The 15979-nt window shown below is 32.9% G+C and overlaps 2 protein-coding genes across 2 annotated transcripts in view; one reads left to right on the top strand and one right to left on the bottom strand.

Moving 5' to 3' along the window:
* The window catches only part of LOC133188349 (sodium- and chloride-dependent glycine transporter 1-like), a 30321-nt gene extending 22849 nt beyond the window's left edge, over window positions 1-7472 (bottom strand). The window contains exon 1 of the mRNA XM_061323730.1: window positions 7412-7472. Coding sequence (XP_061179714.1) covers window positions 7412-7450 — 39 coding nt within the window. The 5' untranslated portion in view covers window positions 7451-7472. The remainder of the gene's footprint in view (window positions 1-7411) is intronic.
* Window positions 7473-10248: 2776 nt separating this feature from the next.
* LOC133188746 (WD repeat-containing protein 97-like) overlaps window positions 10249-15979 on the top strand; it is a 61615-nt gene continuing 55884 nt past the window's right edge. The window contains exons 1-9 of the mRNA XM_061324236.1: window positions 10249-10531; window positions 10691-10846; window positions 11092-11208; window positions 11583-11735; window positions 11940-12063; window positions 12372-12534; window positions 13566-13694; window positions 14009-14184; window positions 14601-14702. Of these exons, the coding sequence (XP_061180220.1) occupies window positions 10262-10531; window positions 10691-10846; window positions 11092-11208; window positions 11583-11735; window positions 11940-12063; window positions 12372-12534; window positions 13566-13694; window positions 14009-14184; window positions 14601-14702 (1390 nt within the window). The 5' untranslated portion in view covers window positions 10249-10261. The remainder of the gene's footprint in view (window positions 10532-10690; window positions 10847-11091; window positions 11209-11582; window positions 11736-11939; window positions 12064-12371; window positions 12535-13565; window positions 13695-14008; window positions 14185-14600; window positions 14703-15979) is intronic.

Here is a 15979-nt window from a genome sequence, read left to right as displayed (position 1 = left end):
ATTTTAACTTTGAACATTTGACCATGAACTTGATGTCTTACTCACTTTTGAAAAACTTCAACCTTTTCCATATCTTTTCAAGGGTTGCTGCTAGGGCTTTCATATTTCACAGGTTTATTCCTCGAGACAAGGCCTAACTTTGGGTACCAACATATTTGATTTGCATTTGAGAAAGTTTAAACTTCGCTATAAGTTGCCATACGGGGACATCAGTGTTTCACAAACACATCTTGTTTTTTTTGTTTTTGTTTTTAAATTGGAGTTGCTTAAATTTTTAATACAGTCAAACCTATATTAAGCTACCTATGAAAGGAAATTCTAAAATAGTCACATATGATAGATATAGTCTCTTAACATGCTTAAAGCAGGGCATCTTCACTAGCAGGATGACGATCTGGTCTTCTACTCTTTTCCTTGAGAGGAGCAGATTGTTGATCACTCTTGGCTAGCGAAAGATGGATGACACTATTCATTGAAATTAAAAACCAAAACATCATCAAAACAAAAAAAAATCTTAAAACTTCCTTTCTTTCTTTCAAACATTAAAATGTTTCCACAGTTTTCGAAAATACACACACTTTCTTTTGATGTGAATATAATGGACACATTGACTGTTCTAAAGCATACAACTCACTACTTTTTTTTTTTTTGCTAGATATAAACTTTAATCTAAATATGGAAACCATTTTGTCCCAAAGTTAAAACCTGTTTCTCTGAACTTTCCCTACATTGAAACAAAAACCTTTTCCTTTGAAGTTGCAGTTACAGAGGTATTTCTACTGAGCAAACTCTGTTTGACCTATGTACTAGCACACATACCCTTCACTTCTGATGTGATTTGACAAGATCAAATCTATGCTTCCCTCAGACCATTACTTCTTAATATGTTGAGTAGCATGTGCATAAGTGTAAAATTATGTATGAGTCCTGAATTTCTTCACTTAGTATGAGAAATCAGCTAATTTTGTCTAATTACAGTTTCAGTAGCAGAAACCAGAGGTCTCTCACAAGACCGTAGCTCTACTGGTTTGTTCTCATAGCAAACAGAAGAGAAATGTAGCACTTAAACTACAAATTATGGCAACACCAATAAAAAGAAATATGATCCTTGGCTTAGTCTGTTTTATTGGAACCATACTATAAAACAGTAGGAGGAGTACATGTAGCATTTTAAAGGAATTTCACCAGGGATTAATCAAGGTTTTGGGAGAAAGTACCCTTTCTGGAGAAAATGGGAAAATAAGCTGAGGTCTGGGTGCAACTCAAGGCCCCCAGCAGGTGCAGGGTTGAGCCCTGCTGGTGGGCCAAATCGAATTTCACCATTTTAATAACTATTTAGAGTGCATAAAATACAAAAGTAAAATCAAAATTCACATCTTTTGAAAATTTTTACTTTAATTAAATTTCAAGATTTTATGAAGGTAAAAAAATTATTTTAGCTTTTTATTATTGTAAGGGGATTTTTTTCTCATCAAAAGGGGAAAATGAGATATTCACCCAGCAGGGGTAATTTTTTCTAGGGGAAAAATACCGAATATCGGTAGTAAATATGCCCTAGATTAATCCCTGTTCACAATGATTTATTATTGAATATCATTTGCTGGAGTTTAAAACCAAGTGAGTGGTTTCTTAAATATCCAAGTACTTGCAAGAACTTACAAACACAAAACCTTACAATCAACAAAAACAAATTGTCAGGGAAGAACAAAAAGAAACATTTAAAAACATTGAAAATGTAGGGAAGTTTACAAACCTTGGATGATAAAATGCCAATGAAAACTTAAATCAAATGATGGCTCAAAAGACCTTCAGAAAGACCACATTATAAGACCTAAGAAAGAAATATGTTTGTTTACAGTTACTCAACTAATCCTTATTTTTATGCCCCCATATCAAAGATTTGGGGGTATATAGTTATTTCCCTGTTCATCCATCTGTCTGTCTGTCTGTTTGTCCACTAAGACTTTATTGCTCCTAACTTTTGATTGGTTGGAGATATAGCTTTCATATTTCACATAGGTATTCCTTGTGGCAAGACCTTTCTTTGGGTACCATCATATTTGACCCTTTGACCTTGATCTTGGAGTTTGACCCAGTTTTACAAAATTTTACCCAACTTTAACCTTTGCTATAACTTTTGAACAGTTGGTGCTAAGGCTTTCATACTTCACATGTGTAATCCTTGTGACAAGACCTTCCTTTGGATACCAACACCTTTGACCCTTTGACCTTGACATAGAAGTTTGACCTACTTTTGAAAACTTTAACCTTAGTGATAACTTTTGAACAGTTGGTGCTGAGGCTTTCATACATCATATGTGTAATCCTTGTGACAAGACCTTTCTTTGAATACCAACAACTTTGACACTTTGACCTTGACCCAGGAGTTTGACCTAATTTTGAAAAACTTTAACCTTGGCCATAACTTTTGAACAGTTGGTGCTAGGGCTTTCATACATATGTAATCCTTGTGAAAAGACCTTCTTTAGGATACCAACAACTTTGACCCTTTGACCTTGAAGTTTGACCTACTTTTGGAAAACTTTAACCTTGGCCATAACTTTTGAACAGTTGGTGCTAGGGTTTTCATTTTTCACATGTGTACTTGTGAGAAGGCCTTTCCTTTAGATACCAACAATTAAAGCCCATTGACCTTGACCTTGGAGTTTGACCTACTTTTGGAAAACTTTAACCTTGGCCATAACTTTTGAGCAGTTGGTGCTAGGGCTTTCATATTTCACATGTGTATTACTTGTGAGAAGGCCTTTCCTTGGGCATCATTAATTTTGACCATTTGACCTTTGACTTACTTTTGAAAAAACTTTAACCTTTTCCACATCTTTTCAAGGGTTGCTGCTAGGGCTTTCATACTTCACAGGTATATTCCTCGGAACAAGACCTTACTTTGGGTATCAACATATTTGATTTGCATTTGAGAAAGTTTAATCTTCGCTCTAAGTTGCCATAGGGGGGCATCAGTGTTTCACAAACAAATTTTGTTTTTTTTAAATTGAATTTCGATATTCAGCCTTTAGGGAAAAAATTTTTAAAAAAAGGCAACAAAATCCTACCTACCGAAATTATTTTTAACTAGCATATAATAGTACACAAACATTTTTTTTTCTTCGGCCTAGAGGAATACAGAGGAATATTAATGTAAGATTATATATTCAAATACATGAACACACTGCTTTTAGTTTTGCTTGTCGGGTTGTTTCGTCTTTTTTTTAAACAGTTTACTCCTACAGATTCCATCTAAATATTTGATCCCCCTGTTTCCCAACCCTTCTTCCAAGGGTCACGATTTGAACAATTTGAATCTAAACTACATGGGTATATGCTTGTTTATTAAATAATATTACTGTCTCCCGACTGTTCATAAAAGAAATTAAAAAATATGATAAAAAGTGAGCAACTAGCTAGCTCACATACCCCAGGCTCCCACATTGATTGATTATGCTACACATAATGAGTGGCAATGCTATGCATTAAAACAAATAATTACACCCCCCTTTCCCTTTTACAGATGTTTGTCACAGCACAATCAAATCTATTTGTAATGTCCTGAGGATAACTGAATAAAACATTTCCAAATGAGAAAACAGCTTCTCTTCATCATTTTAAATCATGATGCACTAGTTAAAACATTTCACACAAGTTGCACAAAATAATAGTGTATTTTTGCCAAACTTCCATGTTCAAAAAGGGCTTAATTCCCAGGAAAAAAAAATGTCCTGCAAATATGCAAATCTTATGGTATGTTCTAGCTTATAAGCTATAAAGTTTCATGAAATTCTGGCAAGTGTAAAGTGGTATAAGAGGAGTTAATTGTGCTGATCGACAAACCATTGCAGTAGTACAGTCAAACCTTGTTGGGACCGAGAAAATACTTTGAGATATCTGAGGCTTTGAGATATTGAGGGTAAAATACTTAAAGAATAAGTGGCTGGGACTTCCAATTCACTTCACATATCCATAATATTCGAGATATTGGTGTTCGAGATACCAAAGTTCAACTGTACATTCAAGCTTGACAACACTTCTAAGTTCAAAAGGGGCATATCTCCAAGAAAAAAATTGAATTGGAAATTCCTGCAAATTTGCACATCTACATAGTATGTCCTTATCAACTACAAAGTTTCATGAAATTTTGTTCAGAGGTTTCAGAGGAGTTGTATTGACAAATTGTTTCAGCAGTTGATTTTGGCCAAACTTTCCAAGTTGAAAAGGGGCATAACTCATGGGAAAAATTGAATTGGAATTTTCTTGCGAATATGCACATCTACACACTAGGTCTTTATTAACTCTATAGTTTCATGAAATTCAGGTAGGGGTTTTGGTCAAATACATGATACCCTCCACAACCTGTGTGGTATAATAAATATTCTTGTTTAAAACTTTAATCCCTCTATCGTGACCCAACCTTCATCCAAGGGCTCGTGATTTGAAAAAACTTGCATCTACACGACATGAAGATATATATTTAAATGACTTGTGGCCCTGCATTTCTTGAGGTAAAGATTAAAATATATTCCAATAATACTGTAATACAAACTTTTATTCCTTTTCTGGCCCCATCCTAGCCCCAGGGGGACATAATTTGAACAAATTTATTCCTTTACTGGCCCAAAGGATCTTGGGAAAAAGATTTTTATTTGACTCCACCCTATTTTCTGTATTTCTTAATTATTGTATAATTATATATATTTTGGAAAAAAACTAAGAGCCCCATTTTTGTTCTAAAGCACTCCACAGACAACTTTGGCTAGAGCTCACTAAGTTTGCAAAGCTTTTCACTCTACATAGTTCACTATCTACATAGAGTTCTAAGGTAAATATTCACAGATTTATCATTTTTGTTCTACATTTGATTTTCACCGACATTGATCTTACTCACTGTAGAATCTATCTGATACATGTTGACACAAAATCATGTACATGCAAAATGTATCGTGTCAATCATGTAACTGGTTTGTTCAAGAGTGTGCTAACTTCTCCCTTTGTTTTACTAGGGGTGGGTATCGGCAAAAATTTTGTATCATGATATATCACGTTTTTTTCCCAATAATATCACAATAAATTGCGATATTTTTACACACAATTTTTACTACATTTTCAAATGAATTTCCATAATATTTCTTAAAAATATGCTATAATAAAAACATAACTCTACTTTTTAAATTTTTATTTATTTAATAAAAAGCATGTTTGGATGCCGTTGTTTAACTGTTTTCAACATTTTTTACACTTCCTTAATTGTAATTCAATAGTTTGAACAAATAAATGAATAATTTCCGGAATTTATAGTTATGTACCAAATACTGGTATTTTAGACTCCGTATGATGATATGTATCATGCAATAAAAAATCGCGATATACCGGTATGCCGATAAAATCGCACATCCCTATGTTTTACACAATATACATGATTTTCTTGGTTAATTGGTAAATATCTACAAATTGGTACCGCATAGAGAAATTTCAGACAACTCATTACTTGAATGAATATGTGGAAGAAAAGTAATCTCTTGTAGAATTGTATCCTTAAATTCACATGTATATAGAATATATAAATACACAGATGCTGAGAAGAAAGATGTGAAACTGGGCAGTTTTTAAATCATACTCTTGGAACTTTTTTCAATCTCAGAAATTCGAGTTAACTAATGATGACTGAGTCTAGTTAATATTTACAAATGCTATACTTTCATGTGAATTAGTTGAATCTGATTCTTCGAGAAACATTTGCTAAAAAACACTATTACCCCCTGAATAATGAAGCCATGCCCTCTAGCATAGCAACAGTCGACATTGCTTGACGACAGGTGATATTCCAAAAAATATTGCCTGTGCAGAATTTGTGCATGCAAGGTTCACTGTAATATGTATTTGTAAAAAACATTGAGTATAATATGATAAATACTGCATGTAGTTGAGTGTAACATTGAAAATTTTCACCCCTTGAAAACCATTGTCAACCTCGGCTGCGCCTTGGTTGACAATGGTTTTCTTGGGGTGAAAATTTTCAATGTTATACTCAACTACATGCAGTATTTATATAATATCAAGTATGTCAAAATATCACCACTGTATGTGACTTATCAGTCAATATATTATCCATCGGAAGGATAACTATGGAACAAATTTAACAGTCCCCAGAAAAACACAATAAAATACAGTGTCGCCATTCATGACTCCAATACTATACATGTAAATCATATACGGTACCAATTTTGATGCAACAGATGCATATGTCTCTTCAGTGATGCTCATGTCGAAATGTTGGAAATCCAAAACATTTTAAAAAGACTTGGAAGAGCTGAAAAAAGGTGCCAAAGACTGCAGCCAAATACGTCAAAGAATCAGAGCTATGCATGAGGGAGATAATCCTTAATTTTGAAATAAATTTCTAAATTTTACCACAGTAACTAAATATATATCCATATTTTCAAGCTAGTACCAAAGTACTTAGCTACTTGGCTGTAGAGACCCTTGGGGACTAACAATCCACCAGCAGAGGCCTTGACCCAGGGGTCATAATGTAAATCATATATGGTACCAATTTTGATGCACCAGATGAGCATTTCGACAAATTATGTCTCATGCCGAAACTTTGGAAATCCAAAACATTTTAAAAAGACTTGGAAGAGCTGAAAAAAGGTGGACGTGCCAAAGACTGCAGCCAAATATGTGGAAGGATCAGATATTAAGATCACCTGAGCCATATAAAAAGGGGGAAAATATGGAAGTATTAGGCCTTTTTGCCCCCCAAAATTGAATTTTATGGTTAAAAGTTTAGTATAAAACTTTGTTTTTAAAAGAATTTTTTAACCTCATTCTCTAAAAACAATCAATAAATATTGTTTATTCAGTAAAAATAGATAGAAATACTTGTTAACAAAGCACATGCAGTGCATGTTTAGTAACATGATTTACGTTACTGGATCAACTGATAAGGGTTAGTCTTGCACACCATTCAACTGATTTGGGTTAGTCTAGCCTGCACCCACTTGAGAGATTAGGGTTAGTCCTCGCACAAGTATTCGACTGACAAGGGTTAGTCTCGCACCCATCAGAGAGATTAGGGTTAGACATCGCAAACTATTTGACTGATTAGAGTTAGACCCACATCGGCCTTGGAGATTTGAGTCCCCCCAAGAGATTAGGGTTAATGTCCTGTTATCACAGACACATCTTTTGGATTAATTAAGAAATTCTAAGTAATATCTTTCAGCTTCAACAGCATTTTGCTAGTTTGTTTACAATGAAATATGGCTAAGTTCGAAATAAACGACACTCTTGCAGATCTTTCGGATCTGGGGACCGGTTATAGAATCTACCAGTAACTACTAGTAGTACTAATAAACAAAACAGGAGACTTGACAGCATTTCTACATAGCAAAATCACAACCTTAATTTGAAGTACTTGGTCAGTCCTAAATCCTCCCATTTCTATAGGTAAGCCTAGTGAATGAATGACCAGATTAGCAACAGTCTCAACTGCGTTTCTTCCCGAGTTTGTTCAGAGCAGACAACGTGTTTTACCAAAATCCCGATCCCGACGTCAAGGCATTTACACCCTCTCAATTTTGGTAGAGTCTATTAGTGGTTAAGTAATAGACTCTTCCCTCAATTTTCTGGGTTCGAAGTAGGAAAAGTGCATTTATTTTCAATTAATAGAGTTGAAATTAATAAATAATCACAAAAATGTATAGGTTGCCATATTTTTTTTAAAGATGTCAGACATAAATAAACAAAAGTATCTGTCAGCATAAAAAACATACATTTTTAGTCAACAGTATTTATAAAATTATGTAAAAACTGGTTCAAATACATAATTCTGATACTGAAAGTTCCAAAATAATTGCTTCTTTATAAACATGTTTAAATTCTGAATATCAGGGGAACCATTTTACATTAGAAGTACAACAAAGAAAGTGTATAAGAAGGAGTTATTGCCCTTAGCACCACTTTTTAAAAGATTAAATAATTGATTAAATGAAGAAAATATTCAATTTTTAATTCTTTTACTAAACAATATTTTTCGTTATACCTATTGAAAAGCATTCTTGCAAAACATATGTTTCTATTGGGCATAAATTTAAATTAATAACATATTTTGCAAAAACCTTTGACATCACAGGAGGGTGGAAATACGTTTTAAATAGCGTATACTAGCGTATTCTATAGAGTTTTGAAGCTGGTTCCATTTGGTTACGGTGTCCACTAAAAATGGAAGATCTGCACTGGTTTGTGTTTGCGGCAGTTGTTTCCAGGAACTTGCTATTATTTTCACCTGATTTGATAGAATATTAGTATTTACACAGTTTCCAGAAGTTTTGAGTATGGATTTCCAACATATTTGGAGAAACTTTGGCAGTTCTAGTCTCTGTCAGGATGGTTTATGTACTCTCTCTCTCTCTCTCTCTCTCTCTCTCTCTCTCTCTCTCTCTCTCTCTCTCTCTCTCTCTGTACTATAAAAGGCCAGTGAGTATTTTTTACAACACTCTTTGTGAAGGGAAGGAAAATCGAGAGTTTTGCCGCACTTCTGAAATTCTTTCACACTGTGACAAAATATCCTTTTTATTCAATAAATAAATTTCAGTTTTTCACTGTTGAAAATGTTATAATTTTCCATATTAATGTATTATTTGGCACAGATTCATTCCTTACCATCGAGTTAGTACATTTAAACAAAATCAAATTTTAATCGATCAAAGCTGACACATTGGTTTAATTCGAATAATTGTACGTACAACTTAATAGAATCATTCCCGCGAATTCTGCACTCCATGGTGACTATCAACAATATGGCGGAAGTAACGATATTTTCCGGGGATTAGGAAAAAAACAGTTTATTCTTATGTTTTTAAAAAAGATAACTCCAAGGTACCTTTATTTTTCTTGAACACTTCATTATGGATTATTCATGGGAAACAATTCATGCTTTGGTTTGTTCATTTTCAGGTTTTGTAAATATTAGGGTTATAATACATAGTTACAATACTTTATCCTTCCCAGTACAATCACTACATTTAGCTGCGTAGCTTGAATTACCCACGTACTTGAAGTAGCTTTATTAAGCTACTCTAAAAGCTACTCCAATGCAAGTTTTCAAAAGTTTGCATTTTATATAAAATAGACCAAAAAAATGCAAGTATTTGACTACTGATATTTGTTCTATGGACCTTTTAAAAAGCAACCCAAAGCAAAGATAGTTAAACGCTGCTGCTTTTGAACACTTTTCAGGGTTAGAAACTCCCTAAAATTACAACTCGCAAATAGTTGCGAGTACCAAGAAAGTGAACTCGCAAAAAAGTCGCAATATTATAAGACTACTCGCAATTTTCATATAAAGTTAAATTTATATAAATTAAATACATGTAACTTAAGGAAAAAGTAACTACTGTACAATACACAAAATACAACTACAGTGTGACTTTTAGTTAAATTACTGATTTAAATCAAAAACATTGTGTTCTGTCAAATTATATAATACAGTTTCAATGCAAAAAAAAAAAAATCAACTCGCAAGTTCTTGCGAGTTACCTAATTTTTAACTCGCAATTCAGGAATTCTAACTCACGTTTTGCGATTGTAAATAGTGAATTTCGAACCCTGCTTTTATAAGCATGTATAAGAATTATGACTTCTCATTGTGCTGAATTATTACCAATCATCATTATGAACAGAATTTGTCTTCTTTGTTATTTCATGCTAAAAGTATAGCCATTTGGTCACAAATTATAACTGTTGTGTATTGCCCCAAAACTTAGAAATTTAATTGCAAATGCAATGAATGAGAGACACCTTGAAAAGTGATTTCTTCATGAATTGTTTTCAGACCAGTTGAAAGTTGAAAACTATCACTGCATCAAAGTGGGAATTTAAAAAAAAAGTTGTATGTAATGAAAAAAAAAGATCACTTAAGAAAATAAGTATGATTTAGTAGCTAAAAAAAGCTACTTCAAGTAGCTGAATAAAGCTAATCTCAAGTAATTCAAGCTTCGAAGCTAAATGTACTGATTGTACCAGAATTGTTTATATTCTTCAAGATTGAGACATTCTTTTATTTAGAAAAGGTGTGATTTTTGTAGATTATCATTATTATGGCACAGTATAAGTTTTTAAATGCAAAAATAAAAGAAGAAAAAAAGAAATATCAATAAAACCTGTTCCTCGAACTACAGCAAAAACTTGAGATGTTGCTCTTACGTGTAATTAAGCACTGAATTTGTAGATAGTGTAAACTAGGAAAAAAATGGAGATCAGTCGTCTTTTGAGTGACCCCTCCGAGGAAGAGGAACCTATCAGTAAACAGCTGACAATACTCATTGAACGTCGTAAAACTGAGGAGAAGAGGAAAGCCCTTGGTCATTGGGATATACTGCGGAAGTCCATCAGAAAGACAATTGATGCCGTAAAGGAGTCAGACTTGAAGAACAAAGTTGTGTCTCATGGAATTCATCACCTGCGCAAACTCAATCATGACCACTCTATAAAATCAGTAGACTTTATGAAGGATAGAAAAGTAAATTGAAATGATCTCTTCTCTTACATAGATATTTTTCATATTTGTAGTGTATGGATGTTAATTCAATATTTGTGGCTTTGACATTTTTTCTTCTTCTATAGAATCTGTGTATGAAATTTTCAAGTTTTGTTCACAAATTTTTGTTATATTTTTAAGGAATACTTGACAACAGATGGAGGGAATGTAACCATTTTTTTGGAGGATGGTCGCAAAAAAGCTACATACATTCCAGAGGAAACGATGGACACAATTATTTATTGTTCACACTCTGACCAGTTTGTAGGATTCACCAAAGGAGATGATGAACTCTTTGTAAGAGCATTATAGTTAACATTTTCCCCTTTTCATTATTCTCATATTAATTGATTTTATATTCAAATTCAACATGTTATAAAAGGACACTAAATCTTCAGTAATATCTGCCTCAAAAAGAAGATAGTTACAGTGAATTAATCAATGTGGTATTTTGATTTAGATTTTTGAAATTTTGAATAGTTGACTTACAGCTGTATCTAAGAAAAATAATCTATTTCTTATTGTTTCTATCTATTTTGAAGTTGATGAATAAAGAATTTGAAATCATCTCTCAAGCAAGAAATCCATGCAAAATAAATTTAGCCAAGTATAACCATAACACAACAGAGTTTGTAACATTTGGACCAGGGTATTTTGTGGTAAGTATAAAACAAAGCTGTCGTTTTAAGATCTCCTCCAAGGAAATGTTAATTGTTTATTGGCTCTACCTGTTTACGTTTCAGCTTGCTAATAGAATGAATTATGTAAAACATTTATACATTTGGTTGGGGTGAGGTTGGGGGTTGAAAATCAATGTACAATGTATCTGTGATTTTTTAATGTTGACAGGTACCTGTTATATATAGATTTTAAGAGGATTCTGATCGAGTTATCTTTCTTTTCATGTTAACATTTGCTTTTTCAAAGATATGATTTTGTCAATTTAAACTTTAAAAAAAGTCATTAGAACAGGATCAGTTTTAATTTTATCACTTTGGACTTGATATCACAACTATTTATACCTAATCTATAGTGTTGGGCTTTCCGCTATGGTGCAAGACATCTGATTCCTCGAAAGATGAACAAAATAGTATTCACAGCAGACAATGCTTTCTCTCATCTTGTTTTGGAAGAAACTGCGAGCCGTCAGCAACGTTGCTACCTGTCTCATGGCAAAGATGTTGTGGTAAGTGACCAAATAGTGAAAAAAAAAAATCAGGTCAAAAATAATTCTTTTGTAAAACTGACAAAATGTTTATTTTTTTACCCCTTATTTACTGTAAATACTATATTTAGATTAAATATTTTTAAAAAAATCAAGCATGTATTAGTAGTGATCTACATTTTAAAGCATCCACTTTCCACTCAAATTCAAAATTTTATTATACAGGTTTACAATGTATTTGGGGGAAATCAACTCACAATGAAAAAAGACCTCCATGAGCGCATGATAACTGGAATGACATTTTTTAATCCGCTGAAATACCTAATTACTGGTGCTAAAGATGGATCAAGTAAGTATTGATACCCTAAAATCAAAATATCAAATATATATTTTAAGCTTCATTATATACAAGTACATTGTATATAGATAAAAACAATTCATGTGCAATGATTGCTATATATTCCAGCTTATGATCACCTTATTAATCTACATTAAGTCTATAAATATATATATGTACACTTGAGGATATTTGACATCCAATTTCATTCAAAGTGAAGTAAAATGGGACTTAAATTTCTCAGAACTTTTTATTACCAGGATAAAAAAAGAATATCTGAACTTTGAACTCTTAATCTCATTTGCCTGGATTGTTTACAGTCAAAGTGTGGGACAATGAGTGGTACCTAAAGATGGTGTTTGTGGGCCACACCAGAGCCATTTCGGTTTTGTGTGTGTATCCAGATGGCCCAGCTGTTATTTCAGCCAGTCATGATTGTACTGTTAGAGTCTGGAACCTGGATTCTTGTGATGAAGTGGACAGGTAGGCTATCACAGGAAACGGACTGTAAACCATCTTCTTCTGTCATAATTACACTGTAAACCTTTCTACTCCTGTCATAAATATACAATTAAAATGTGCTGTAAACCAGTCTACTCCTGTCATCAGTATGCTGTAAACCAATTTAATTCTATCATAATTATACTGTAAACAATTCTATTGTGATAATTACACTCTCCTGGGGCTTTATTCTGTAGGCACTATAGTTCTATGAGAATTACATTTAAAACAATCTTTTTCTTGCCATTGCATAATTCTGTTGACGATCTACTTCAGTGATAATTACAATTTAACCCAGGGTACCTTTGTGATAAACAACTGACTTTTCTGTTTATAATCAAAGTCAAAATAACAAATGTTCATGAGTCTAACAATTAACTCTCAAATTTAATTTCAAAAATGTTTTTATCATAAAGTATGGATATAGACCCTTTTTCAGTATTGTTTGAAAATTTTTAATTCTTTTCATGAAATTGTAACAGAGTACATGAAAAGGTACAATGTAGATTGCGAGTACATGCAGTGGAGTTTATGTCTCCCAGTTGATTCGCTACACAAGAGCATGCTCTGCATATGAACAATTTTTAAAACAAGGCAAACTTTTGGCAAATAAGTTGATGAAACAAGAATATCAACAGTCTCAATTGAAATTAACATTTACAAATTCTATGGTCAATACATGACTTTGTAAGCAAATCTCTTGTTAAGTGGAACGTTGACTGGCCCTTTTCATACAAATTGTTGGCCTATTATTTTCACACTGAATTGTCTACAGATTTTTCTGTTTTCCCAATCAGTAAGAAGCACATGGCATGTATGACTGGTCAACAGGGGATGCTTACTCTTCCATGGCACCTGATTCCACCTCTGATGTTTATAGAGGTCCATGGTTGCTCTGCTCCAAATTTGTATTGTTTCAAAGGACTTTTGAACTTAATTACTGTTCGATATCTTTATACAGTGTATTTCATGTAAAAATTGCAACAGTGAAATGAAAGTCATATTTTTTATAGAGCTAAGTTAGATGCACCAGCCATTGGAATGGCCACAGAGCTGAATTATTTTGTGTTCTTCACTTACTCTTGGAAAACAGTAGACCTATGGAGAATCCAGCACCTGTTCAGCATTCATACTTCAATTGGGTAATAAACCATACTAGACAGTCAAACTTCATTATCTCAAACTCAAATAGGCTCACAAAAAATTAAGATATCCAGGGATTCAAGATTGAGGTTAAAATACTTAAAGAAAAAGTGGTTGAAACTTTAAAATCACTTCAAAATATTCACAGTACATGTATTGGAGAAGTATGTCATAAGAGATCTTTGATATTATATTTTTGTCACACATAACATGTCGTGCAATGAATCATTTAGATCCTTAGCAGATATATAAATATGTTGAGACATGTCATTCAATAATGATATACTAAGTATATAAGTAAAATTTTATGCAGACAAAGAGTGGTAGCCATAAAACAGACAAGTCACCCCCACCATCCGATCCGCTCCCTTGTGGTGAGCAGGGACAGTAGTGTCCGTCTCATCACCCCTCCCAATGGGGAGGTCCTCACCACCCTACTGCTGGACCCAGCAAAGGGGATCATAGATGCAGCATATGCAATCAATGAAGGTAAGCTATATTTGAAATCTTGATCCTCTTCACAAGTAACTGCCAAAAGATTGGATGTTCCAGTTTATAACATCTAGTTTTTCCCCTTCATTTTAGATTTATAATACAATGTACAGCTATACATTTTGTTAATCTTATTATGACTTTTGTACTGTTTAATTACTAATTTTTACTACAACCATAGTGTTACTGTGATAGTTCATGTTTTCAGAAATGTTTATGACTTGTATTTGATCAGGGCATGTACATGTAGTGGTTAATATGTTTGTACATAATGTATTGCATCCTTCCATTTCTGAGAAGGAATTAAACAGAGAAATTGTTGTCATTCTGTCAGAACATGGAGATGTTGTTTTCGAGTACTGTACAAAAATCAGTCCCTTTGGAATTTAGATGAAATATGTTGTCTTTTTCAGAGAAATTATTTGTCGTTCTGAACAATGGAGATATCTTAAAGTGCTGTACAAAAATCAATCCTGTCAGAATTGAGAAAACCTGGAAAATTCAGAACCCTAGGGGTCAGTATCACTTCAGTTATCTTACAATTCTCCCATTAAGATTACACATGCAAGTTTTAAAGATAGAGATTTTGACTCAGTGTTAATTTGATATAATATGTAACTATACATTTAATACAATAATAGTTTTTTCCCAATCTGCTAGGTATTTATTTTAGAATAATTTATTTTAGAATAATTATTAATCAATATCTAGATTTATCATAGGTTCAACATTTGATCAGGTCACATACAGTCAAACCTCGTCATCTCGAACTCAATGGGACCGAGAAAAAACTTTGAGATATCCGAGAATTCAAGATATCCAGGGTAAAAACTTAAAGATAAAAGGGTTGCGACTTCCAAATCACTTCGACATATCCATGGTATTTGAGATATCAGTGTTCGAGATAACAAAGTTCAACTGTATATGAAAGAAAACTGCAGTTTGTGCATACTGTTCTCATGCATTATTCTTCCTTAAGAGAGAAATTTGGAAGAAAGTTGCTATTATAGATATACTTGTGTAAATTTTAAAGCACAGTCCCCCTGTTTGATTCTGATCACCACAACTAATTGAGTAGAACACAATTAGTGAAGGTCTTGTGCAAATTAATAAGTTTTTTTTTTCAACATTATTATTTCTTTTAACACTTAGTTTTTATGCATGTTTCATAATTTCAGATTCACTCTTGTATTTTGCATGCCACAGTTTATATTAATGTTTGTTTTCACCTAAACCTACCCTGATTGTGGTGAATGCAGCCTAGTTAGATTTGAAGTCTATAAAAAAAAAACTTATTTTTCCCATTTAAGTACACATTTTTGGAAAAAAGGTATCTAGAATGGATTTTTTTTTAATGTTTAAATGGGGAAAATAAGTATTTCTGTTTTTTGATATATTTGTATCTCAGGACACAGTCACTTGTCTATGAAGTGTCTATTCAGAAACCTGAAGTTAAAGATTAACCAATATTTGATTAAAATATATAACAAGCTAACATAACCCTTTTTAATAGCAGATAACCCAACCCCAGCTAACATGCCTCTACACAGTCACACTCCAGCATAAACCTCGATTCACTTCTAACCCAGAATGATTTACTTATTCATTTATAGCATGCAATGCTATATTTTTTTCAGTTTTTAGAATGAGTTCACACATAACATAGGATAGTTATTTTACCTAAAATCTAAAATTTTTACATATATGATGGGCATAGAAGGTTTTGCATTGAATTTTGTTATGTACAATTCATAAACACCAACCAACATTTGTGTAAAAAAGAAATTCTAAA

Source organism: Saccostrea echinata, unplaced genomic scaffold, assembly GCF_033153115.1.
Source record: "Saccostrea echinata isolate AGI-Se365-2 ecotype Australia unplaced genomic scaffold, CSIRO_AGI_Sech_v1 ptg000016l, whole genome shotgun sequence".
In the NCBI taxonomy this organism is placed as follows: Eukaryota; Metazoa; Mollusca; class Bivalvia; order Ostreida; family Ostreidae; genus Saccostrea; species Saccostrea echinata.
The sequence above is the reverse complement of the archived record's forward strand: the minus strand, read 5'-3'. Positions and strand labels throughout refer to the sequence as shown.